The sequence below is a fragment of the Mus pahari genome, chromosome 4 (assembly GCF_900095145.1).
Source record: "Mus pahari chromosome 4, PAHARI_EIJ_v1.1, whole genome shotgun sequence".
In the NCBI taxonomy this organism is placed as follows: domain Eukaryota; kingdom Metazoa; phylum Chordata; class Mammalia; order Rodentia; family Muridae; genus Mus; species Mus pahari.
In genome coordinates, this window is record NC_034593.1 from 97,778,208 (window position 1) to 97,805,038 (window position 26,831).

General features: G+C 45.0%; 2 protein-coding genes across 4 annotated transcripts in view; both read right to left on the bottom strand.

The window, feature by feature from the left end:
• Window positions 1–16,416, bottom strand: part of Gnai3 (G protein subunit alpha i3) — a 44,580-nt gene extending 28,164 nt beyond the window's left edge. Inside the window, exons 1-2 of one of the 2 annotated variants that reach the window (XM_029537384.1) lie at window positions 16,211–16,416; window positions 15,547–15,624 (exon numbers count right to left, since the gene is read on the bottom strand). In XM_029537384.1, the coding sequence (XP_029393244.1) occupies window positions 15,547–15,624; window positions 16,211–16,313 (181 nt within the window). In that variant the 5' untranslated portion in view covers window positions 16,314–16,416. Of the gene's footprint in view, window positions 1–12,144; window positions 12,404–15,546; window positions 15,625–16,210 lie in introns of those variants that run through there. The other variant, XM_021195434.2, reaches the window with a different exon arrangement.
• Window positions 16,353–21,319, bottom strand: Gpr61 (G protein-coupled receptor 61). 2 transcript variants are annotated; one of them, XM_021197096.2, is made up of 2 exons: window positions 21,240–21,319; window positions 16,353–18,393 (listed from the first exon to the last, which is right to left on the bottom strand). In XM_021197096.2, exon 2 carries the CDS (start codon window positions 17,800–17,802, stop codon window positions 16,453–16,455), a length of 1,350 nt encoding a protein of 449 aa, XP_021052755.1. In that variant the 5' UTR covers window positions 17,803–18,393; window positions 21,240–21,319; the 3' UTR covers window positions 16,353–16,452. The 2 variants fall into 2 exon arrangements, with proteins under 2 accessions (XP_021052755.1, XP_029393243.1); XM_029537383.1 differs by lacking the exon at window positions 21,240–21,319 and adding an exon at window positions 20,961–21,015.
• Between the last annotated feature and the right edge of the window lie 5,512 nt (window positions 21,320–26,831).

Here is a 26,831-nt window from a genome sequence, read left to right on the forward strand (position 1 = left end):
CAAACAGTTCTCTCTCTCTCTCTCTCTCTCTCTCTCTCTCTATATATATATATATATATATATATATATATATATATCTCGCTCCTTAGCCATAACGAACATGCAAATTGATACTGCATTGAGATTCCCAGCTCACTAACGTCAGAATGGCTACCATCAAGAAACAAACGACAGAGCTGGTAAGGATGTGGGAAGGAGGAACCCTTGTAGAATGCAGCTGAGAATGTAAACTGGCATGACTACTATGGAAATCAGCATGGCAGTTTCTCAAACAACTAAAAATAGAAGAACCACGATCCAGCCACACCACTCTTGTGTACGTAACCAAAGGGACTTAAGTCAGGATATCACAGAAACACCTACGTATCAGTGTTCACCACTGCACCATTCACAGAACCAAGGTATAGAACCAGGAGAATGCCCTTCAATAGATTACTGGATAAAGAAAACTGTATACATTGTGAATAAATAAACAATGGAGTTTTATTCAGCCATAAAGAATATGAAAATAAGCAAGAAAATGAATGGAACTAGAGCTCATCATGTTGAATGCAGTAAGTCTGACTTGGAAGGGCAAATGTTTCGGTCATAAGAAAACTCTAGCTTTACACATATACGTGTATTGATATGAAAAGAGAAAAGGAGCATGAGAAGAGGATCTCAAGAGGGGAGGGGAGACAAGAGTACGAGCGGAGAGAAAACACCATAGAAAACATTTTCTCTCATACTTGAAGTCTAGACTTAAATAGATATTTACATATTTCATATGTGAGTCCTGCTTTCACACTGCATATGTGTGTATTTGTGCAGGTGTGTATACATGTATATACAAATGTAGGCTACTGCCCACTAAAAAAGCGTGGTAAAGCACTTGCCTAGCACATGCAAGGTCTTGACCAAACAAATAAGTAAATACAATAAATGGGACTAGGGATGTAGCCGAGTTAGTACAGTGCTTGCCTTGAGTTTAATCACTGGTACTGTATAAACTGAGTATGGCTGCACACATTTACAATCCCAATGCTTGATAGGTCAAGGATCAGGAGTTCAAGGTCATCTTCAGCTACATAGAAAACTCAAGACTAGCCTGGGATACACACAGATCCACACAGATAAAATAAAATAGATTTTTTAAAAAACAGAAAGATCAATCAGCTTACACCAATAAATCACCGAAGGAAGACACTGGTTTGGTTACCAAAAAAGGGGGGGGGGTTATTGTCCAAGGCAGGCAGCAGGTGAGTTCAACGTCAGCCTGGTATACAGAGTGAGCTTCTGGACAGCCAAAGCACAGGAAAACCCTGTCTCAAAAAATAGGAAAAAAAAAGGGGAGGGGAGCTCACTCAGCTCCCCAGAGATTACCCACACGGTATTCCATTGACTAGGACGTGGGCAGAATGCCGCTGATGCGCAGTGAAGGGCAGACTGCAGCTTCATTCCTCACCTTTGCAGAGCATAAGAATGTTTGGGAAGTAGTCACTTGTGAGCCAGGAACCAGACTGTGCTCTGCCTGCCTCCGAGTTCTAATTTTGGCCCATGGTGAGTAAGTTTCCTTTTTCTTTGAAAGCAAAGCAACAAAACCCCATTTTGATGCTAAATTATATGGTATTTATGCCCTGGTTTAAAACTATTTTTTATTTGGAATAAAAAGAAAACAGAAATGCCACCAACAACTGTAATGTGTCAGCGGTCGAAAGGTCTCATTTTAATTCATAAAATAATTCTTTATTATAGTGGGAAATGTTCTTCAAAGCTAATAGCAATGCTAAATGCATCCATTATAACCCATATATTTTAAAATGTTAGAATCATATCCCAACTCAAATCTTCCAATGATGGCAGCACAGAGCAGGTCTACATGCTTAATCAAATGTAAACAGCACGCTTTAGCATCACTTACAGTAAACACTGAAACATGAGTAAAGGCCTACAAAATACCAGTATTTGATCTCAATTTCCTTTACCATATAAATGCTCAGCAAACTCAAAGGAGTCTTGGGTCCCTACATGCATTTACAGACTCTATTTAATTTTTTGCGACAGTATTAATTGTGGTGGCTACTCCAGAAAAAAAGTTAGTAACAATGCAAGTCTCTAGAATCTAGAAACATGCACACTTGTGTGTATAACAAAGTATAGCTTAAGAAAGCTACTAAAATTTTCAATAAAGGACCAGCAAAACGGCTCAGCAGGTAAAGAACACCTACTGTGCACACCCAAGGGTCTGAGTGTGATCTGTGGAACCCAGGCAGGCGGTGAACCAACTCCTGGAAGTTGCCCTCTGACCTCCACAAGTGCACTATGCCACCTGAGTTCAAATTCTGTTACTCTCGCCAACACTATAATAAATTTGAAACGTTTTTGATGTCTCATATATGGGTTGGAAAGATGGTCCAGCATTGAAGAGCACTTGCTGCTCTTGCAGGTCAGAGTTTGGTTCTCATCATCCATGTCAGGCAGTGGAGAACACCTGTAACGCCTGCACGTGGGTGCGATGCCCAATGGACACACACATGCTCATCATTGAAAAAATAAATATTAAAAATGTTGCAAATAAAGCAAGATGTGGTGGTACACAGGTGTGATCCCTGCACTGTGAAGGCAAAGCCAGGAAGATCATGTCCTGAATCCTTTCCCACACTGATCGTCCAGTCAGATCTCCCTGCTGCCTTGCTCTGAGCCTCTGTGAACACTTCTCAGAGCTGGCAGGCAGCTCAATGGTAGAAACCTTCCCCAGTATGCATTCCATCTCCAAAACCACAAACCTCATCAAAAGGAGTTTCCATTTCTTTGACTGTCTCAAATGTTATGTTGCTTTCAAAACTGATTCCTATCATCAATCAACATTCCACATAAATGACCACTGGGAAGCTGAAGCAGGAGGACCACAAGTTCAATGCTGCCATGGCTATATAAACTGTCTCAAAAAATTCTAAGGTGTAACAGGGAAGGAGAAAACCTTTGTCTATGAAAGACAGCCAGAAATGCGTAATCATAAATAATATATGAGCATCCTGCTAGAGTACAATATTGGAAACCAGAAAGCTCATAAAACCTTAATTAAATTCAGTACAGCATCCTAGATTGATCCTAGACACTAAAAAGAACCTTAATGGGAAAACTGATAAAATTTAAATACTGTGTTAAAGCGAACATTTATATAGCAGCATTAATTTCTTGAGATGACAAATGTAACATTATTTAGAAAACTAGCAGAAGTCAAGCTAATACAAAATAAAAAGCTTATTAAAATATTTTATCCTAAATTTTTCATTTACTTATTCTATGTGTATGCATGTTTGTTTGCATGCACATCTGTGTACTGCAGTGTGTCTGTCTAGTACTCAGAGAGTTCACAAGAAGGCGTCAGGTTCCCTGGACTTGAGCTACAGATGTTACCGTGTGTACTGTCGTGTGGGTGCTGGGGCTCAGACTGAGGTCCTCTGGAAGAGCAGCTCTTACCTGCTAAGCCAGCTCCCCAGTCAACGTCATAAATACCCTTTAAACAGAGAAGCATTTTGCTGTCTCACTTATTATTGTTGTAATTATTTTGAGACAACTCTCTGCTACGTGGCTCTGGCTGTCCCAGAACTTACTATGTGTAGACCAGGCCTAGGCCTGGAACTCCCAGAGACCTGCCTGCCTTTGCCTCCAGAGTGCCGGGGTTATAGGCATATGCCACCATGCCCTCCTTTTCTCCAGTGATTTTTAAATAACTCTTAATCTAATGATTCCAAAGTCATATTGGTAAGCCTAGTCATATCATAATATACTCACTTGCTTTTAAAAATAAATATATGGGCTGGTGAGATGGCTCAGCGATTAAGAGAGCTGACTGCTCTTCTAGAGGTCATGAGTTCAAATCCCAGCAACCATCCATAATGAGGAACAAAGAAAAACCCTATAGGTTGGAGTGAGCTGGGCAAGAGGGAGAAAGGGAAGGGGAAACAAACAAACAAACAAACAAACAAACTAGGGAAGCTAAGGGCATGGCTTAATAAAAGCCTTTGCTATAAAATTCTCGAATCCACATAGAAGCTGGACATACCATCACACATGCATCTTACTCCAGCATACCTATGAGGAGAATCATGGAAACCTGCAGGCCAACAAGTCTGGAATGTGTAGTACAATGGCAGAACAGCAGACCTTGTTTCAACCATGGTAGAAAGCAAGCCTTAGCTCCTGAAGCAGTCCTCCACATGTGCACCTTAGCACATGTAAGAGCCATACACACCGCCCCTGACATGAGCACATGACTAAAACAAACCAAAGTACAGCACAGGGTAGCACGGCCACAGTTCCTGGGATTTAGGAGAATACTATTTAAATTTTAAAATCAAATTGAAAAACAGATTATTTTGTTGTTGTTATTTGGCCCACTATAAACAGGCTATGCAACCACTGAAGGATGATTAATTACAAGATGACAGCAATCAAGCTACCTTGCTAAGTTTAAATAGTCCTGATTTAAATGGTCCCTATACACAACCAGTGTAGTGTTAACAACAAACCAGATGAATAAAAGATGTGAGCATAACTTAAACATGCAAATAGACTTGTAGCAAAACATGGAGGATTCATATGAGTATGTAGGAAAAAAATGTCAAGGGCCAGAGAGATGGCTCAGGCTCTTGCTGCCAAGCCCGATGATCTGAGTTCCAGCTCTGGCACCCACAGGAGAAGGAGAAAACCAACTCCCACAAGACTTCCATATGTGTACTGTGGTGTGCACACCTATCCACACCCACACTCATACCCCACACAAAATAAGTCAATCAGTCAAAAAGAAGGGGGGTGGTCAGAAAGCTACACGCCCCCCACCTTAAGACAGGGCTTTTCTCTGTAATCTTGGCTGACCAGGAATTCACAAGACCAAGCTGGCCTTGAACTCAAGAGATCTACCTCCCTCTGCCTCCCAAGTGTTGGGATGGGACTAAAGTGTTTACCATCACACCTGGCAGAGAACTGCTTTTAAGTTAACAAGAATTTTCTAAGATGTAAAATACTACCTTCCTTCAAAAATCTTTTATATGAATATTAAAACTGTCCATTTGAAAATAGGACTTAGTAATAAGTGTACAAGAGTGATGTATCAATATCGAAAACATGAAACTACCTCAGGTAATTCCTAACAAGCTTTTTTAACCTTATATTCAATGTGAAAGTCAAAGGAAGTTCAGGTTTAAAACCCAGTTCCCCCTAAAGTTTCTAAGCTCTAACCAAAGTTCATATACATTCAACTGTGGACTTTCAAGCATCCCCTCCTTTGCTTAGTTCGCATCAAATATATTAACTTCTGTTACAGCCAAAGGACAAAAGAAGATCCAGTCACAAGGAGCACTATATCCAACTAGAACAACTGAACCCTGTCCCAGCAGTGTTATTCAGTTCAAACAGTTTAAATTACAGCAATGATATAGCTGATCACTAATCAGGTAACAGGATAACCTGGATAGATAAAAGCTTAAAGATAACACCAACTTTCGAGAGCCTACAAAAGAGCTATCCTAAAACGAAGACCACACAGAAAATCGAACACTGAAATAACTTTATTTTCTCTGTGCCCCAGTGAACCTTTGCGGCATAGGTGTTTATGTTTAGTGTTTAGTTTTTAACTAAAGCCCAGTGATGTTCAACTAATTTCAACCAAACTGACGAAGAAAAATAACACAAAAACAGTCCTCTTTATAACTTGTTAGATTATATACAATTTACAATCAAGGGACTCCCAGTTCAAATGCCTTAGAGTTCCAAGGAGGGAGAATGAAGCTTAGAGAGTAGAGCCACTCACCCTCCCCAGGCTCCACCCCTTTATCACATGGTGTCTCCAGGTCTGAACTGAGTTACTAGTTCTGAGAGATCGACAAATACTCATGTATTAAATTCTGCTGATTAGAAAACATTTTAAAATTCATAATCAGGACAAATTTAGTGCCCATGGCTCTAGATAGTTCATAGTGTGAGACCCCATCTTAAATTGGTCTTTACTATTAATACATTGACTCCTGAGTATTTGAAGCATCTTTCTCCTCACTTCCCTTGAAGCTAGACCCGAGGGAAAAAACTATACCAAACTAGACAGAAAAGGACAACACAGAATGCTAACTTATCTATACACTTAAATTTACATTACCGAATGTTTTTACTTCCCCCTTAACAAATCCTATAAGCAAATTTAAGTAATAAACTAGTCTGCTGTAGCTCTTTCCTTAGTTTTGGATGGCCCCACCCCCCCAGTACTCTTTCTTAAAAGCAGTAGACAGAAATCAGAAGTGATGAAGTACAGTCCCAGGGGGGGAAAAAAAAAAAAAAAAGCCGGTTGTTTGTTTTTACTGTTTAATTTAAATGAAAGGTAATTAAGCCCAGATGACATTGACTGTTCTGTGTTAGATGTGCTGAGACCTGGACACTCCACCTCCAGGTGAATTTACACCTATCTGCCAACTACACAAAATGACAGCTTAACACTGAGAATGATCAGACTCAAATGAGGGAGAAACTGAAGGGTGATCTGCTTGGTTCTCCAGTGTTTCCACCTCATCCCACTATGTCCAACTCAGATGATAGGAATGTCTAGTAGGTAAGGACACTGTCAGTCATTAGTCACTATTTCTCCAGCCAGGCCTTTTTACTAGAGAACCTGGCCTACCTTGACACTTGAAAGGGTTCACCGTATAGAACTTGGGATACTCCATCAATTTATCACACACCCACCACAAACAACTGGATTATGGTAGGTACCTGGTGAAGTTAGATCAACCTGATGCCTTTCCAGAAATCTGGATAACAAGACTTAAGTACCAGGTATGTTAATATGTGAGCCAGAAAATGTGCAAAGCCAAAGTTGAAGGCTGGTGTGTGGTGGGAAACAAGGAGTATTACAAGCATAGAAAGATGACATGAAAATGTGACTTAGCTTTGCTAGCGATCTGCTCGAGAAGTGAGGAGGGACTGCAATTCACGAGCATGCAACCTGCTCACATTTCACTGCTTGCCCAGCCTTGGATGCCAACTGCCTGGGAAGCTGCCTAGTTAGCACATCTTGTCTACAAACCTCTCCTTTACTTGCTTGCACCAGTGTGACCATCTCCTGTTCCTTATGGACCCTTAGATTATGTCCTACAACAGAAGATATAGAGAAAGCCCTAGTCCTCCTGCCTAAAGGACCATACAGTTAGAAGCAAGAGGGTGTGTGTGTGTGTGTGTGTGTGTGTGTGTGTGTGTGTGTGTTCATTAAGGGTGACATAAAAACAGGACAAGGTTTCAAAACGAGGTTCAGAATACCAGTAAGAACAGAACGTCAGTTTCACTAACCTCTGAAACTGATCTTGCCATCAAAAAACATTCTGAACAGAAACAACTGTCCCCAAACTAAAGACCATTTTATAATGATCCAAGTGTAATCAGCTGAAATTATTTTTCTGAATCAGATGTACCCTTGATTCAGAAGTCAGGTGCCTTGTAAATCTTCAAAGTACTGGGCACCTACTCCCTATTTATCATTGTCTACAACTGCAGCAGAGAAAATCACGGTGGGATATGGAAAGATGCTGTATATTCATGCTGCAAAAGTGATGAACACTCACATGAAAGGCTCAGAGAAGGGGCTGGCTAACAGCTTAGAAGTTCAGAGCATCTGAGCTCTTGCAGAGGGCTCAGCACCCACACGTGGTTCATAACCAACCTCACCTCCAATTCCAGGGAATCTGACCTCCATGGGCATAAGGCCCACATGCAGTGCACCTACAAATTTGCAGATAAAACACTTGCACATAAAAATACAAATCTAAACATTTTTGTTGTTGTTTGTTTGTTCTTTTTCAACACAAGGTTCCTCTGTGTAGCCCTGGCTGTCCTAGGACTCATCCTACAGGCCAGGCTGACCTCAAACTCACAGAGATCCACTGGCCTCTGCTTCCTGAATTCTGAGATTAAAGGTATGCACCATCACCACCTGGCTTCTAAAAAATGTTTTGAAGGCACAATAAATAAGGTTATTAAAAAGAATCTTTTATTTTCAATGCTTATTTCTACTTGTTATTCCAGTTTCTTTCTTTTCTCCAAGTATGACAGATAAATCCTTACTAGAAATTTAGGTCCTACAAACTTTATCCTAAAGAGGTAGCAAAACCTACAACTATCATCCCACACAGGGATCAAAGGAGACGCTTATTTTCAATCATCACATTCCATCAGTAACTTGCAAGTTAAATATGAATAACCAATTGTATAATATAAAATTAAAATGCAATATTCCAATTCTTTGTATAGAACTTGGGTTTTGCCATAAAACACAAATTATCAACACAGAATTAAGCTTTGAATATCTCTGCATATTAACATGAAGAATGTCAAGTGTCTGAAACACCCCTCAAAAATAAAAACTAAAATGATATGCCTCACAAACACTCTGACAGACAGAGGTTGCCATTTGCTGATTGTTATCTTCTAGACACTACCCTAAGCATTCTGCATAAGTTATGTCACCTTATATTATGAAACAGGAAGAATCTCCCTACTTACATATGTGAATATAATCCATATGGTTAAGTGACTTGGTCTGGGTTTCACAACCAGTAGGTGGAGGTGGGAACTTAATGTGGTTTTTGTCTGAATCCAAAAGCAGTGTCATTATAGATTACATTAGCACCTCCCAACATCTGTGACATCATAACACATATTGGAGAGGATTTTAGTAGAAGAGAATTTTCTTTACAAGATTATGCCATGAAAATGAAATGTAAAATATTATAGGTTATTAAACATTCAACTGGTATAATCCTTGTAAATAATTGTTCTCTTCAAATTATCAAATTGAAAAAGTTTGCAGAGAAAAATCACACCAAAACTGTCCAAATACTACTTCAGCTGCTGTAAAGTCTGAAGCTATACAATCATTTCAGAGCTAGGTATGGTGCCACACACTTATGATCATATATGCTGGAAGGCTGAGGCAGGTTGAGAGTTACAGGTTAACTGAGCTACATATACAATAAGCCCGTCTCAAAACAAGACTTGAAATTTGAACATACAAAGGAGCACACCTACATATCATATTTATGACACAGTTGCAAACTGTTAAACAGCAATTTGACATAACAAGATCTTCCCAATAATATCTAGAGGAAAGTCCAACCAAGGGAGGAATTATAATACTGATGTCTTCCTTAGAAATTAAGCCTATACTAACTTATTCATTCGAAATGTCTATGGCTATTTTAATCCATAATGCTGACTTTTAACAATAATAAACAGTGAATATTCACTGGATATGTTCTGCTTTATATTATTACCACATTTAACCCTCCCAGCCATTCTGAAGGACCTCTACTTTCTATACCTGAAAAGTAGAGAAACTGAGGCAAATGGGAATGACTGTCCTAAGTTACCGCTAGTAAACACGGATGGGAACTTAAAGCCTTCTGACTTGCAAGCCCGTGCTGCGTATCACTACATGAAATTATGGCCACAGAAGAAAGAAAAGACATGAGCCAGCAGAGACAAGAGAGATAGATTTCAACGTAAACTAAACTGGATAGTCTGTCTCATAGTGCTGAAGGAAAATGGCTTACATGTACCAAGGGAAACTTTCTGCAGCCACAAAAAGGGGAAGAATGAGAGAACTGGAATATCATATGGGGTTTTTATATACCACATAGGTAAATTTTACTTAAAGAAATATCATGAAATATTTTTAAAAGTTTTTAGAATTATTATGTATGTGGATTTCAATCTGCATGTACGTTTATGTACAAGGCTACAGATGGTTGTGAGCCATGTGGGTACTGAGAACCTAATGCAGGTCCTCTGTAAGAACAGCAAGTGCTTGGGACTGTTGAGACATGTCTCTAGTCCCATGAAAGACCGTTTTAACTTCACATATGCATCATGACACAGCTCACGAAAGACCAGCTGTTTCCAAAATTACTCCATCTTACTGGTTTAATTTGCTCAAAATACGGTCATAAAAAAATCCTGAGAGGGGAAAAAAAAGTTTCATGGTGTGGTATAAGAACTCATGAGTTTTGAGGCCAATATTATCTCAAAACAAAACAAAAAACTTTTTTAAAAAAGCCTGTAAACATTAAAAACAAATCAGTACTTTGACTTTTACTTAAAGTTTTCAAATTCTGTAAGCTATCGTGTATTTAATTTTTTTTTTTTTAAATTAAAGGAACTAAAGACCCTGAATAAAGATTTTTTTCCAGATACTTGGACAGTTCTGCTTACCCAAGTTTTTCCAGTGGTCAATATAAATCAAATCCCAGGATATGAGAATGCATCTTTGATTTCACATTTGATTATTACAAAAAATGTTAATGTCACTGGTGTGCTGATAGATGCTGCAATCCCAGCACTGGGGAAGCCAACTGCAGGAGGATGGAGAACCGAATGCCAGCCTAGGCTGCAGAATGGCACTGTCTGGAAACAGCAACTAGGGTAGGGGAGAAAACTGACAAGGGTTGTGGTTTACATCAGACTCGGAAAGGTCCCCAGGAGCCAACAATCATCACGAACTTGGTATGTTTATGTGTTTGTTTGTTTAAACTGGTTGGTTAACAGTAAATACCTAAGTCCCTGCTAAGTACCAGAAACCACGTTCATCCATAAAAGACACCTGTTATACAGGCACTGGCATTCCAGAGCTATGCTATGAATTCTTATCTCCTGGAAGCTCAAACTCCACTGCATAACGTTTTCTTTATATTCCAGCTGCCGCTCAGAGCTTCCAAACTGTATAAGCAAGCAGCCAGCCCATCTTGGAGCACGAGGTCAGCCTGTACAGCAGTGGTGTCCGTCCTCTGGAGCTCTCCAAAGTGAAATTGGTGCTCTACAGGGAGTGACCTTTCAGAACGGTACTTATCTAAAAAGCCCTGCCACTTACAGAACCTGTGACTTATTCGTACTGATTCTCATCTAACAGATTCCTCAAAGATAGACATAATGAATACAGCTGGATTTACTGGTAAGCTAATGCGAGAGAAGTGTATATGATTTACTGAGCCTATCAAAGTTTAAAACGAAATCCTGACTAAAACATGTTTGACTAGATATTAAAAAAAAAAAAAAGCCCACTTGAGTATAAGACAACGCGATGTTTGTAGTCTGAAAACCAATACTTTTATTTTGAAAAACCCAATAAAAAAAAAATCAACCCCTCCCAAATGTATCACAATCTTTACAATAAATCTGCCCCAGTCCATATGTTATCCTATACTATTCCCGACAACATGGTCCCACTGTCCTCTACCCCAAATCTCAAAATGGCATTCTTTCAAGTTCCTCAGCTCACACCATCCCTATCCCTTTAATTAAAAAAAAAAAAAAAAAAAGAGTTACAGAACCTCAAGAGAATTAAACAAAAAAGATTTTAAAAAGTTGAAAGGCCGGGTGTGGTGGCGCACACCTTTAATCCCAGCACTGGGGAGGCAGAGGCAGGCGGATTTCTGAGTTCGAGGCCAGCCTGGTCTACAAAGTGAGCTCCAGGACAGCCAGGGTTATACAGAGAAACCCTGTCTCAGAAAAACTAAAAAAAAAAAAAAAAGTTGAAAAAGTATTAGTGGCCTCTGCATCCATAGGTCTTTTCTTTTATACCTAAGGACCTGTCATTTATTTCACCCGCCTCCTGGGTGTTCCTGAGCAATCCACCTCACTAACAGCGCAAAAAGACTTGCGAGCAAGTTCTTTATGTGAGCTCTCTGTCCTAGCTTCACTATTTAATCATTCAATCCTTCCAGCTTTATCCTGACATCAAGTATCAAACACACAAACCCTAGACAGGCCCCACCAGACACCACACACTACTACCCTCCTCAACTCGTTCCAGCCCAGTGTGAAACCTCCCTAATTTCGGCCCCTCCCTTTAAGAGCCGTTCCCGGATTCCCAGCACAGTCTCGGGGCTCCAAACTCCCCAACTCTACTAAGTACCATCCCATCCGGGTTACACCCTCTCCAACCTGAAATCCCCACGCCTTCCGGGGCCTCAATCGCCAAGCCCCGCACCCGCCCCATGCTGGGCATCCCCTCCCTGTCCCTTTGGGGACCTCTCCGCCGGCCTAGCCAGACCCCGATCAGCTCGGGCTGCCCCGGGGCCGGGCTCCCCGGCTCTAGCGCTCCAGCTCCGCCCCCAGCCCCCTCACCGAGCAGCAGCAGCTTCACTTCTTTGGCCGCTTTCTCCCCGTCCTCCCGCAAGTTGCGGTCGATCATCTTGCTCCGCTCCACCGCCGCCTTGTCCTCGGCGCTCAACGTGCAGCCCATGGCGGCGGCGGGAGAGGGGACCGGGCCCGGGGCTCACTCACACACCGCGGGGAGCCGCGACACACCGGCGGAGACGCGGCTTCTGCTGGGCGGTGGCCTTCTCCGTCAGCTCCCCTAGCGCCCGGAAGAACCGGATGTGTGCTGTTAACGACACTTCCGGCGACGCCCAGCGGCCGTTACGACTGAGAGCGCTGTGGCCGTGGGAGGCGGAGGAGGTACGGAGAGGAGAGCGGAAGTCGCCGGGAACCTGACTGTTCCCGTGGAGTGATGGCGAGCCGTCGCTCCGCACCTCCCAGCCTTAATTCCCTTTTTACTTCTCGGGCTCCTGGACTTGGATTCCAAGTGTAGAAAAAGCGGGACTTCCAGCACGTGGTGTGCTCTGGAGCTTTGGGCATTGGAGGTTTGGCGGTGAGGATCAGATGAGAGCTCACAGCCCTCAGGGAATTGCTCCTGGGAAAAGCCTCCCACTCCAGAAAACAAACAAACAGACAAACAGACCCTTTTCCTTTCCATCTGTGATTGTGGAGCCCGGGTCTCTGCGGGACACTTCAGCCAAAGTTCCCTCAGTCTGATCCTTGAGCTGCCCAGCGTGGGTGTTCATCCATTCCTCAGGCTACACCCATTGTGCCAAGTATATCTTAGTCCTTCTGCTACAACGTATGGATTTCTGTGAGCTGTACATATGCCTGGCACTCCTATGTTGGCAAAGGATCACTCGACCGCAGCAAGTAACAGAATGTGAAAAATAGGTAGTAAGTATTAGAATATGAAAATAGGTGTAATTAATTTATAATAGTTCCACGCTTCCCTTTCTCCCATATAAACCTGCGGCTCTACACTGGGGACTTAGTTGCATTCCCAGAAGAAAACCAGCTGATCTCTAACAAGAATTCCTATGTGATAGCCACAGAAAGGGGGAAGTTTAGCACAAGTGTCTTTCTACTATCTCCCGAATATTAGTGAATGATAGCTCTGAAGAATATCCTATAGTCCCTTTACTGCTAAATGGGCCCACAGTGACTTTCAACACCCGTTTTAGGAAGGGGCACTTTTTGCAGCCATTAAAACCTTTCCCCAGAATTTAAAACATTTCTCTAGTAGGAGGTAACTTAAACTACAAATTCCCAGGAGAAAGGTCTCTGTAGTGAAAATTAATTAGATCCATTTAATTAGATTAACCTCATCCACGTCACCCACAATGCTTGTCAATTCCATGTCTGGAAAGTCTCCAGCTCATTTCCAAATGACCGTTAAAAAGAAGCAGGCTAAAAAAAAAAAAAAAAAAAAAAAAAGCAGGCTGCTTTTCCTTTCTGATCACTTCTAGGAGGAAAAGGTTCAAGAGGAAAGGGAAACCACAAGGTTATTGAGTACCTTTTTGCCAGGTAGGCACTTCCATGTCTCATCTCTCAATCCTCACAACAACCCTGTGAGGTAGGTAATATTGATCCCCATTGTCACCGATGAGGAAATGGGCTCAGAGAAATTAAGTCGCTTTCCCACGTCCACACAGTAAGTACATCTGCCTAGTTTCAATTTCACGACAGTTATCTACCAGACCTCGAGAAGGTATCACTCGGAGACACCTGACAACAGAGCGTCTAAAGTTTTTGGATGGCAGTTACCTCAATACCAAGATATTGGCAAAACTGACAGGATGATCGTCTCACCCTGTTGCTTCCTCGGCATGTAAGGGAGATTGTGTCCAGGAACTGCCTCCAAGAGGTAAGGATTGTATATTGAACTTTACCAGTCCATCTCAGTGACTAGAAAATACCTGGACAATGGCCATAGCAAAAGTTGTGGAGAAAGTTCTCTTCATAATAAAAGGAAAGTTTTACTTCCTTTATGATCTCTTCCTACAGCCAGGGAAAACATGGCAGCTTACTAGTTAATGGCAGTAAGATCTCAGGGTCGGGTTATTTCAATATGACTTAGACATATCCTTGCTCTTAAAACTTCCTTTTAATGTGAAGCAAGGGTTAAAGGGCAAAATTAAAAAGGAAAAGTTAACAAAATGGCTGCCAAGCAATAGTTAACACATACATACATACACACACACACACACACACACACACACACACACACCCTGCATGTGCAAGTTTCCTGTCTACTGGGCTTACACTGCCACCTACTGGCAGTCTCTGGGTCTACTAGCTGGTTGGAGGATTAATAGTATGTGAGTTTTTCCCTTATGATGTACAAGGAAGATTTCTCAGCATGCACTTTATCTCAAAAGAAAGGGAAATGGTTCTAAAGTTGGAAGGACTCTCATTTGCCATGTGATACTTTCTAAAGGATTTCCTCAGTGTAATAGGCGCTAGACTTGAATACACGAGCGATAGGAAGACAGAAACCTGTAAATATACCTAAGCCAAAGAGGGAAAAAGCTGTTTGCCCAGTTTTATTTAGTAGATCATTTTCTTCCCTAGAGAGTTTTGCTTATACTTCCCACACTTTCCGCACCTACATGGAGTCTACAACTTCAATATGTTCTCAAAAGTCAGAACCATAGATATCTTTTCCTTACTGTATAACTTTTTGTTTGTTTGTTTTGTTTTGTTTTTTGAGACAGGGTTTCTCAGTATAGCCCTGGCTGTCCTGGAACTCACTTTGTAGACCAGGCTGGCCTCGAACTCAGAAATCTGCCTGCCTCTGCCTCCAGAGTGCTGGGATTAAAGGCGTGTGCCACCACGCCCGGCCCTTACAATAACTTTATCAGACCTAAATGCTCTACAGAAATACAAATATCTGGTCGAGTTAAACTGTGAAGTCCTTGAAGGCAGAGGTGGCACATCGTATGTGTATGCCCCGGAGAATATTGGTGTTCAGCTAATCATGCATTGAATAGAACTGAAGGAGTCAGTGTTTATATTAATATAACTTTTTATCATAAAATTTATTGGTTGTTCAAAGGGGAAACTACTCCACCCCAACCCACTTTCCCCTTTCATGTTCAGTGAACCAGAAATTTGTTCAGATATAGCCCATATCACCCTCTGGTCCTACCTTGAGCCTTTAGTATTCAGTTGAGGGAAATGGAATGAACAGGACCCAGAGGGAAAGCCTGTCCAGCTTGCAAGAAAATACCATTGCTGATACTAACCAACACATCCCTATAGTCTTAATCAATAAGCAGCAAAGCCCAATTCTCTGCTCTCTCTCCAACCTAGGGCTGCAGGTAGGAGACAGATTTAAGTCTTTGTCACAGAAGCTAATTTTGAGAGCAATGACGAACAGGGAGGCATTTCATGGACTATGGAAACCCCACCCTTCCCGTGCCCGACCTGAGTCTCTTGTACCCGAATGTCCAGGGGGCTGGAAGTGGGCCACTGCCATGAGGAGATAGATCGGGGAGGCCAGTCCTGGAAAGAAAAGATTGGCAGTATTATTGATCAGAGTAATTTACCTGGCCTTTCTGTATCCAGCCACGTTACCAATTCAAAGGCTAACACCCACCCTCAGCTCTCTGACCCCTGAGTCATTCCTAGTTACTCAAAAGACAAGGAGGGAAAGGGCATCCTGTCTCCTGCTCATCTCTGCTGAGGTCAGGACCCACACTTGATCTCCTACGTGCAGGAAAGAGAAGAATAGGAGAGAGCTGCAGAGTTGTTCTGTCTTCTCCTCCACTACCCTAATTGCAATTTTTCCTTGCTGCTGGCCAAATCCAGGAAAAAGTTCACCCCACAGGTCTTCTCACTTTAGACATTAACTTTATTCACTCATGGAAACCCTTGGCTAGTTCTTTTTGAACCTAGTTGGCAAATGAGAAGATGTGGGCCATTTTCTTACCTTGTCTCAGTATAAGTATTAGTGTGGACACTGCAAAGAGGTATACCTCAACAGTCCCCAGATTAACTGCTCCTAGACGCTGCCCCACTGCCTACCCTTAGGGAGTTTCCCGGTCTCCCGAGGCATGAAGAGTGCACTGCAAGAAAGGCTTCCCCTCACCTTTGTCACCCTTTTCTCTCATCAACAGCTCACCATACCCAGGTTCCCTCCCCCAATAGTCAAAGATCCCAGCCAAGTCCAAGGCTTTTTGCCACATGTCCATCCTGTTGACTCTGGTCCCGACCCAGGAAACACCAAGCAAAAGCTAAGTCCAGAGACCCTAGCCCAAACCCCAGCCAGCCGCCAAAGCAGTCCTTGAGATCATAAACCAGCCCCAAGCTTTATCTCCCTCCCGGTGTCCATCAGGACTCCAGCCTTGGTGAGGGGGCGGGACGGAGGTAGCTGTCCGACATGATGATGTCGCTGGTGAGTTGCTGCTCCAGGAACTCTGAGGTCTCCTCAGCAATCTGGCCTGGGATTCGAAAGTCAACCGCAGGGGGTGGCTCCCGCTTAGGACTGGGTAGGGGCCGAGAAACCCAGTTCTCAGAGGTTCCTTGGAGGAACTGCAGAAAATTCTCCTCAATGGAGCCCTCTCGACTAGGCAGCCTCAGATCCTCCTCTGGCGCTGCCTTGAAGAAGCAGACAAACTGTTTGCTAAGCTCGCCCCGGATCTGACGGTTGAGACAGCCGTAGAAAAAGGGGTTGGAAGTGAAGCAAAAGTAGCCAATCCAGGTCACCACATTCTCCACTTGTCCTGTTGAAATGGGCTGTGCGCTCAGGGCAACGTAGAGATGGAAAGAGAAGTAGGGCAACCAACAAAGCAAGAACTGTCCCCCTACAGCCAGGAGGACCACTGCTGCCTTCCCACCCCCAAACGTCCGGTGTGGGGTGGTCTGGTGAGCCCCGGAGCTTGTAACCATAGTAGAGCGGCTACTGAGAGACTCAGAGCGTTGCCGGGGCGTCTCCATCCACGTGGGCAACGGCCCGTGTTGCATGGCAGCCACTCGAGCTACTCGAAACATGCTGCAGTAGACCACAAAGATCAGGATCAAGGGCAGCAAGAAGTACAAAACAGCAAAGACCACCACAAAAAGCTGGCAGTAGGCACTATGGCTCCATTGGAGAGAACAGCCAGGGTTAACACTGGGAGCTCCTTCCTCCCAGTAGACCCTTCCCAACACTGGCACAGAAGCCATGGCGAGGGCCTTTACCCACACGCCCACCAGCACGGAGGCCACCAGCCCTAGTGTCATGCGCACCTCGTAGCGCATGGGGTGGACCACATAATAGTAGCGCTCCACATTAATGGCAGACACCGAAAGGATGGCCAGGCTGACAAAGCAAACGCTCAGGAACAGGTATAGGCGGCAGGCCACCTCCCCAAAGAGGGCGTGGTCAAAGAGGGCAGAGCTGGAGAGCATGGCCAGTGGCATGAGGGTCAGGGCAGCCAGCAGGTCCACCAGACAGAGATGGAAGACAAAAACAAATTTTCGTAGGGCGGGTGTCTTGGCAATAACAGCCATCACAGCAGCATTGCCAGCCACAGCAGTGAGATCCAACAGGAGCATGAAGAAGAGGGCCACAGATTCTGAAGCCACGTCCTGTAATCCCAACTCTGGGACCCCGCTGGCAGTAGAGGGACCTGGGGTTTGAAGGGCCCTTCCCAAAGTGGACGAGTTTCCTGATGACTGGGGGATGGCTGAGGACTCCATGGGGCCGAAAGAGGACACCCAGGGCACTTCCTGTCACAGGCCCATCCCCCATCCTACTCCACAACCCTGGGATGTAAGCCCAGGTCCAGGCTTCCCAATTTTGTTGGGGGGCCTTCTGGAGCCTGTATGGCAGGCTCTTATCACCAGCCTTCCAAGCTGGGCTCCTATATAGACAGAGTGCCAGGCCAGGCTGCTCCAAACTCAGTAGGTCATGTCCAGTTTCTGTCAGAAGGTAGCCCCAGGATCAGCCCCGGTGATGGGAAGTAGCACTGTGTAGGGACGGATCCTCACATACTCTACAGTGGCCTTCCGAGTGACCTCTGGCACCTCTTTTCTCGCTTTCTTTTTTTAGTTCTCCATGTTCGTTCTTTCCTAGTTCTCCTTGTTGTTGTTCCCTTTTGAGGGTAATTCTAAATCCTCCTGTCTCCCCTCTCCAGGACAGTGCTCTGGCTTTAGGGTTGATTTTGTGAAATTTCTGATTTTCTCATCAGAATGGGGCGTGGAAGGAGCATGAGATTCAGCTTCTAGTTCCAGGTCTGGGTATTACTCACTCTGCAACTCTTCTGGACTCCAGCTTCCTCATGAAGGCATCTGTAGAAGATAGGAATAACACCTATTTTGTAACTGTTGGTAGGGTCTGGTCGGTTAATAGTACCAATAATGCACAACAATGGTCACACTGTGCTCTACACATGCCAGGCCCTGGCCTATGCACACCGAGTCCATCAGCTCATCCTTATCCTCACACAAGTCTAGGAGACAGATGATATGATCTCCACGTCTCCACAGACAGACCTGCAACCTGGAGAAGTCAAGAAGCACACCCAAGATCATATAGTTCAATGTAGTTTGGCTCTAGGGACAGTTCTTTCGCCTACTATGTCGTTCTATGCCGGAGAGTAGCCTCCATACCAACTAGAATCTAGTAGGTTTTCAGTAAACCATTGTTGAACAGACCCTACTAATGTCTCCCACCATCACCTGGAAAGGTCAACTGTACCCTACTGACATCATCACTCCAAAAACAAAGAGCTGCCAGTTTAGGACTGGTGAGCAGCTGCAGAAAAGACAATGCCTAGCTGCAAGCCCCCCAGCTCATTGGCTCCTGACCTCCCAAGGCCAGAGAACACATGCTGCCGAAAGCTGTCCTTCTCTACCTACTTTTTAGCTTCTCGGGTCTGCAATGTCCTGGCCGGTAGAGAAACAGCAGCTCCTAACCTCCCGTTCCCCAGCTTCCCATGTAGCTGGTCATTGCAACTCACCAAGGATTGCTCATCTCAAAGCCCTCTTGGTTCTGACCTCTTCCCATGGTCACAGAAAAAAGGGTGAAGGTAAATAAATACCCATGTGAAAGGGTGAAGGTATTGTGGGGCAGAGTAGAGGACTGCCATTATAGAACTAGGTACATATAAAGCAGAGAAAAACCAAACTTAATCAGCACCTCCCCTATCTTCTGATGAGATGGCAGGTCCCATCTGAGTTATGTGTCATCACATTAAGTTTGCATATAATTAAAATATTGTCCCCAGTGTAATCAACTTACTTTCATATATACATGAAATATGTATGTGCTATATATTATACTGTATATTATATATAGTATACATAATATACTATATTATTATATATTAATATATGTAAAGATATATTCCCTCCATACAGTGTGCTGAATTACACAGCTTAGAGACAAACCACAGTGCCAAGTCTGTTGGCTGTTCTGTAGACAAGTTAAACGTTTTCTGGGCCACACTTTCTGCATCTGTGAAATGGGAGGGTTGGACCAGAAGACCATCAAGCTGCTTGTGTATATCATTTTAGTACTCTGTGGTCTGGAATGAGGAGCACCTGGTAGTGACTCCACTTTAAAAACTCTTGTCTTTTCTATAACTGCAGTGACAAGAACCACATAGCCTGCCAGAGCCCCACTCCTCTCAGAGTTCTTACATTCACCACAGGTTTGCAGTGTTACCACAAAGCTTGCACTAATCCACCTTCTAACATGCCACACATACATTAGGTGTTCTGTGCAATTCTTGTGAGTTGAATCAGACTCAAGTTGACTAATTGAATCCTGGCCACGGAGTACAAACTCCTGAAATATCAGTCATCTGTGTGCCAGCCAGGGGACTCTCTTCTGAGGAGGATAGCCCAGGCTCCGGGATTTGTGGCTTCCCTAACTTTGGACAACTGCCTAGAGACTTGCCTCTCTCCAGGGAGATGTCAGATTCTCATAAGACAGTCTACCAGGGAAAATAAAATGTTTAAAAGAAATCCTACCCTTTACATCTTTACCCTTTACCCCCAACTCCCCATCCATTCTACCTGGGAGTGGGGCCTAAAAGATGTGGTACCCAAAGAAGGAAGAGTCCACCATGTGTGGATGGACAGCAGGAGTCCAATCCAGCAATACCTAGATAGAATCCCTGCCTGAGAAAAGCAGACATGGTTTTCTTGTGGACACATGGACACGGAGTGATGCTATGCAGCCATGATGGAACCTTAGGCTGGCAGGCACTGGACATCTTTCTTTCTTATAGTTCCTTCCCTAGTGCCCCCCCCTCAGTCTTGTCAAAAATTCTACAGTGACTTCAAATTCCATGGTTTCCAATGTACCTCGTAATAGACACACCAATAGAGTTGGTTACTTAGTACTCTCTCATTGATGGAGGGTTATGGAGGGGAGGGCCGTGGTGTAATGCTTCATGGGGGAAACCCAAGGAGTCTGACTCCACTCTTAGCTCATGTCATCATGCCTTAATAGATGCTCGCATCCTCCCACTGCTTCCTTCAATGCCACCTCCTCATCTTCAAGACCTGCAAGCACCTGGAAGGCTTTGCCACTACAGCATCTGAGGTCTGGCCTCTGGCAGGGCCATGGTCAAGGGAGAGGTATCCTCACTTCAGGATGTAGGATGTGCACACGTGCCTAGCCCAAAGCCACATAGGTGTTGCTGGGATTCACATGTACCTGTTTCTTATATCTTCTATGCCAAGGATCAGAGTCTGGCCTGCCTTCAGGCAAGAACACGGGCCTCTTACGCCAGGGGAGACTTCCAGGGACCTTCAACACTTCTTCCTAGCAGAGCTGCCCACGCCCAGGACTTAGATACCCATCATCCTGGGATGCCGAAGGCCTGTCCAGGGATGTGGGGACCTACCTCTATGACACTGAGCGAGGCAGACGGAGAATGCTGTCTGTTGCAGGGCTAGTTTCTCTGGCCAGCAGAAGATGATCAATCTCCCATTTCTTGGATTTAGAGATGCCCACATACCAATACTACCTTTGGGACACCCGAGAGCCCATCCTGTGACAGAACTGCCCATCACAGGACAGGGTGGGCTGCCCCTCAGAATGCCACCCTTCTGTAAGCTGAGACAGCAGTCACCACCAGGCCCTGGGTCTGCCCCGCATCCCTGGCCTAGTCGGCAACTCCTACCTTTGCTGAGCAGCTCCTAGCGCCTATGTGATAGCTCTTCTCAGCTGATGCCTCTCCAAGGCTGCTGAAGCCTGAACCACTGCAGTGAGCGGAGAGAGGCAGCCAGCAGAGCAGGATGCTCAGAGAGCTTCTGGGTCCTAGTGGCCTCCTGCTATCTGCCAGCCCCTTTGAGCCACTTCTGGAGCAGACTGGCTGGGCCTCGGGGCTCCCAGACAAGAGTGTCCAGAAAGCCCAGTTCCTCACACTTCTTTCAGGATTCTGGGCTGCTTCCAGGAGCCAGCTGACAGCAAGCAGGCAGGGCAGACCCTCTCAGTCAGCCTGGTTAAAGAAAAGCCCTGGGCACTTAATAGCTGAGTTACCTTGGGCAAGTCATTTCCATTTGGCCTTTGTTTCTTATATGTTCAATAGGATTACAGGGTAGATGATTCCCCCACACACACCAAGATTTCTGGCAGCTTTATTGTTTATTGCCTGGTTCTGTACAATACCAGAACCAAGGTACTTCTGTAGTAGTCAGGTCAGTGCACAACCAGAACTTCCAAGATTAGACCTGGGAAAAGCTGAGGTTCCAGAAGCTGATCCATGATTTGGTCCCCTTAAGAAAGCAACACATTTGTATAGCAGACAGCTTAATGGATAGCAGTGGGATTTGAAGAGGAGGCCCTATCTTGACCTGGCACTCATTGCTGCCCAAAACCACATCACTACTATTTGCTTAAACTGTATGCTTATTTGGAATGAAACTCCGGGCCTTATGGAGACAGGGGTATCTAATATCTCCTGAATGACCTTCCACACAGCCACACCTCTGCCCCCTGAAGGCAGAGTAGAGAAGCCAGATTCTCTGGAAGGCTTAGGTTGCTCTGCATTTGTAGGGCTAGACAGAGCTGGGAGCATCACTCCGAATGTCACCACCATCTGACAAACCTTTAGAAGGGAGAGAAGGGGTCTGACCTCCTGCTAGCTATGAAAAGCATTGTCAGTGGCTGATACCAAGGATAGGATCCTAAAACATCAGCTTAAAATTTCCACACACCATGGACTCTATTTTCTCTCTTTTAAGTTTGTTCTATGTGTATGGGTGCTTTGCCTGCATATATGTATGTGTATTGCCTGTGTGCTGGTCACAGAGGTCAGAAGAGGATGTTAGGTCCTGAAACTTGGAGTTATGGATGCAAGTGAGTTACCATGTGGGTGCTGGGAACCAAACCTGGGTCCTCTGCAAGAGATACAAATGTTGAGCCTACTCTCCAGTTCCAAGGTATACATCTTCCTTCCTTCCTTCCTTCCTTCCTTCCTTCCTTCCTTCCTTCCTTCCTTCCTTCCTTCCTTCATTTTTTCCTTCTTTCTTTAAGGTTTTTCGAGACAGGGTTTCTCTTTGTAACCATGTCTGTAGCCATGATCTCATTCTGTAGGCCAGGCTAGCCTCCAACTTACAGAGATCTGCCTGCCTCTCTCTCAAGTGCTGGAATTAAAGGCATGAGCCACTACTACCTTGCTGGTACCTGTATTCTTGAGGTCAAGACATTGCTCAAAGTCCATAGCCCCACATAGTAGAGCCATGAGCCTGAACAGAGAATTTGGATCAGATCTAGAGCTGACACCACAGCCTTGTGGGGGACTGACCTGCATATTCAACAACTCCTTCTGGCTCCAAAAGGGAATTCTAGAATTGTTTACTAGATCCAGACAAAAAAGCCATAAAACCAGTGACTTGCCCAGAGAACTCAGAATAGTCTGGCTTCTTTAGGCCCCAAGCCAACAACCATGAGAACTGACTAGCCTACAGCTGGTGACTGATTCCAGCAGTCACCATCTCTGAATTCTTAATGAGCAGCAGACATGACATACATCTTCCATCCTCATATTTGTGTTTAAAACAGCATCTCTAGGGAAAAGAGGACACAAGGTGACGTGACCTTCTCCAGGTCAAATACAGCCAGAGCCAATATGCGAACTCTATTCAGTTTGAATATAAGGTGTTTTGAATATAGGGTCTTTTCTGGTCCCATGCCTTTCTGGGGTCCTGATGTGGCACTCAGGACAATAGCACAGACTGATATAGGACCTAGGACCCCTTCCAGGGATTCAGAGAGAGATAGAGTAGACACCATTGTTCCAACAAAAGTACAGACAGAAAGCACTAGACTGGGTTCAGCTTTGGGTGTGCTCGCTGGTCAAAAGGAAGACCTCAGCTTCTGAGGTCGCTGTGCATTAGTTTGTCCATATTTGCAAAAGTCAAAATTCCTCACTCCCCAGCATGATACAAAGTCTCTAGAACAGATAGAGTCTGCTTCCTAGGGAGCTAGGACAGTTTTCATGACTGGGCAATAAGCAGGAGTGGGGCCAAGGGCAAGGTCATGAGCCTTCTACTAAAAAACTTTGGGGAAAGGGTATGAGGGAGATTGTGGGTTCTAGTGCATCTTCTCAGCTACTGGAAGCTGTCTTGGCTCAGGAAAGAGAGAAAGGGACCTGTGGGCAGGGGAGGGAGCTGTATGTTTAAGACTGGAGCAATGCTAGTGACAGCAAAGGGGCAGCTGTTGCCTCTGTTCAGTGTGAGCTCAGAGTAGCTGTCAAAATTACACCCCAACTATAATACTATAATCCATTTGCTTAGGTAGGGCATTGTTTATTTACTTATTTATATGAGTAATATAAGGTGTGGCTGCCTTCAGACACATCATATGAGGGCATCAGATCCCATTACAGATGGTTGTGAGCCATCATGTGGCTGCTNGGAATTGAACTCAGGACCTCTGAAAGAGTAGTCAGTGCTCTTAACCGCTGAGTCATCTTTCCAGCCCTGTTTGTTTGTTGTTTTGTGGGGTTATTTTTTTTTTTTTTGAGAAAGTATCTGGCAGTGTAACCTAGGCTAACTGTGTGTATGTGTGATCTTCCTGCCTCAGCCTTCTAGATGTTGAGATTACAGGTCAGAGCCACCATGGCCAGATCAATTCCTCCAGCACAATGTGGGATGTGAGAAAACCAAGGAAGAGGTGCTGGATGTGATCTCTCAGATCCCACCAACAGCCCTTGGTCCAGTGTACACACACCAGGCCTTTGTCCCAGGATGTGGGGAGGAAGACCCCCCTCCACAGTGCCATGCCTCTCCTTAGTCCAGTGTGCCACAGGACTAGGAAAGATCCCGTTCCTCAGAGGGCTGTGTCTCTTTTTAGAGTCAGGTGGAATCCTGAGAACAGGTTGCTCTGTCCTAAACTACTCAAGAGCCCCACCCCATCTTTGCCCACCCCTGATAGGCTTTTTCCATCCCATCCACCCTTTCTGCCCAGGATGAAGAAGCTGAGCAGGATTCTCTTCCCTCTTTGAGTGGCTTTCCAGATGTCATCTCCCACCTCCCCAAAGCACCTCCTCTGTTTAGAGGTATCCCTGTCTTCCTTCCCTGCCCCTCTGCTTTCTGTCAAAGCCTGCTCCCAGGAAAGAGCTTGATCAATCTGTTCAGGCCGAGAGTAGCTTCACGTGTTCTCTCTCCGAGGAATACTAACAATTTAACAGGAAACAAAGGGAAGGAGCAAAATGTTAGGACTACAGCAAGGACCAGGAGTGTCCCTGACATCTCATTATTATATACCGAGGGCCCATTAAGCTGCCTGCTTTCCATCTGGCCTCCCCCCAGCACGCCAGCACTGTGTCCTTTCTGTGTCCATCTCCATCCACTGGACCCCCAACCATTCCACCCCACACAGACTCCCAAAGAGCAGGCTCTTCATTCAGCTGGGGCCTCTCCACTGTGACTCAGGTCCTAGCTGTCCACATTCTGGGAGCATCAGTCTGGGGGCACCTGCTCCTGAAGCATCCACCCCCCTTGCCCCCATCTGAGTGGGCTGGACTGAGGGGCTGGAAGAAAATCAGAGGTGAGAGCCTTTCATTCCTTTCCTGCCCGCCCCCCCAAGTCTGGCCCACACCCCCTGCCAGGAGCTGAGATCCAACAGTATATTCAGCCTGCAGCTGCCACTGGTCATGTGAGCCCATTGCTAGGTTACAGGGACCCAAAAATAAATCCTTCCCAACCAGATTAGAAACTGGGGGCCTCGGATGAACCAGGCTCGAAAGAGTGGCAGGAACATCCACCGTGAATGAGCAGGTCTGGTCATGCTGGCTGCTTCCTACCCAGCAGCCAGTCTCAGCCCTGGACCCCCAAAGAAAACACGCAGACAGCGTCAGTTTCCCTTACAACAGAACACACAGGTTTATAGGCTGAGTGGCCATCTCAGTGGCAATCAGGAACAGCCTCACTTCTCTATCAGGAGCTCCCATCCACCACCCTCATCAGCCTCCCCACCCCCAGCCTCACCCCACACCAGAGCTCAGAGCTGAGCATCACTGACCATTTGCCTGGGACCTGGGGGACAATAAGTACCAGTTGTTCTTCCCCAGCCAGGAAACAGGCACAATGCTGGGCCTTCCGGACAAGCACTTTCCTCACCCTGTCTTCTGGGTCAGTTCTGATATCTCCAAAAGCAGAACGGAGGGTCGGAGGGGTTAAGTGCCTTTCTCCAAGCCTCATAGTTGAGTTACTTGGATTCAGCATCACTCTGGTGGGGAATGGGATATGGAAGAGGACAGGAAGAACAGTAGAGGAAAGGGGAGGGGGTTATTCAAAACTCCTCCCTAGGGCCTCTCCAGTTGCCCCTACTTGCTATGAATCAGGGTGTTGCTTCCACATCTGCCTCCTCCAAGCTGGATCATAGCTTATCCAGGACACACATCACACACAAGCCCCACCTGTGCCCCCTGCCCCTGTGGTCACAAGCTCTGGTCCTTTGGTGGAGACTAGCTCTGCTGTTGAGGCCTGGGGAGCAAGCTGACAGAGTTGAAAGAGTCCTGGGAGTCCAGCTCCAATCTTACAGGTGAATAGGCCCAGAGGGGAACATATTTGCCACAGGCTGCACACATATGCATGCACGCATATATGAATACACACATGCACACATGCATTAGTTGGACATGGGTGAAGTGTAGTCCCTGAGGCAGAGCATCCAACAATTCATATGCACATAAAGCACATGCATGTGTGCATTCATGCATGTGCACACGTGTGCATGTGTGTATGCATGTGTATATGTGCATGTAAGTGTATGCATGTGTATGTGCATGTGTGTATGCATGTGTATGTGTATATGCACATGTATGTGTGCATGTAATGTATGAATGTGTATGTGTATATGCACGTGTATGTGTGCATGTGTGTATGCATGTGTATGTGTGCATGTAAGTGTATGCATGTGTATGTATATGCACGTGTATGTGTGCATGTGTGTATGCATGTGTATGTGCACATGTGTGTATATGCACATGTGTATATGCATGTATATGTGTGCATGTGAGTGTATGCATGTGTATGTGTGTATGTGAATGTATGCATGTGTATGTGTGCATGTGAGTATATGCATGTGTATGTGTGTGTATGCATGTGTATGTGTACATGCATGTGCATGCGCTCATGCATATGCTCATGCGACATGTATGTGTGGGCACTCACATGCCACACTGCACATGTGGACATGAGAAGATCATTTGTGGAGCTGGTTCTCTCCCTCCACCTTGCGGGGGTTCCTGGGATCAAACTGTCAG

Excerpts from the sequence above, each read along its gene's own strand:
- Gpr61 (XM_021197096.2), bottom strand. The coding sequence starts at position 17,802 with ATGGAGTCCTCAGCCATCCCCCAGTCATCAGGAAACTCGTCCACTTTG.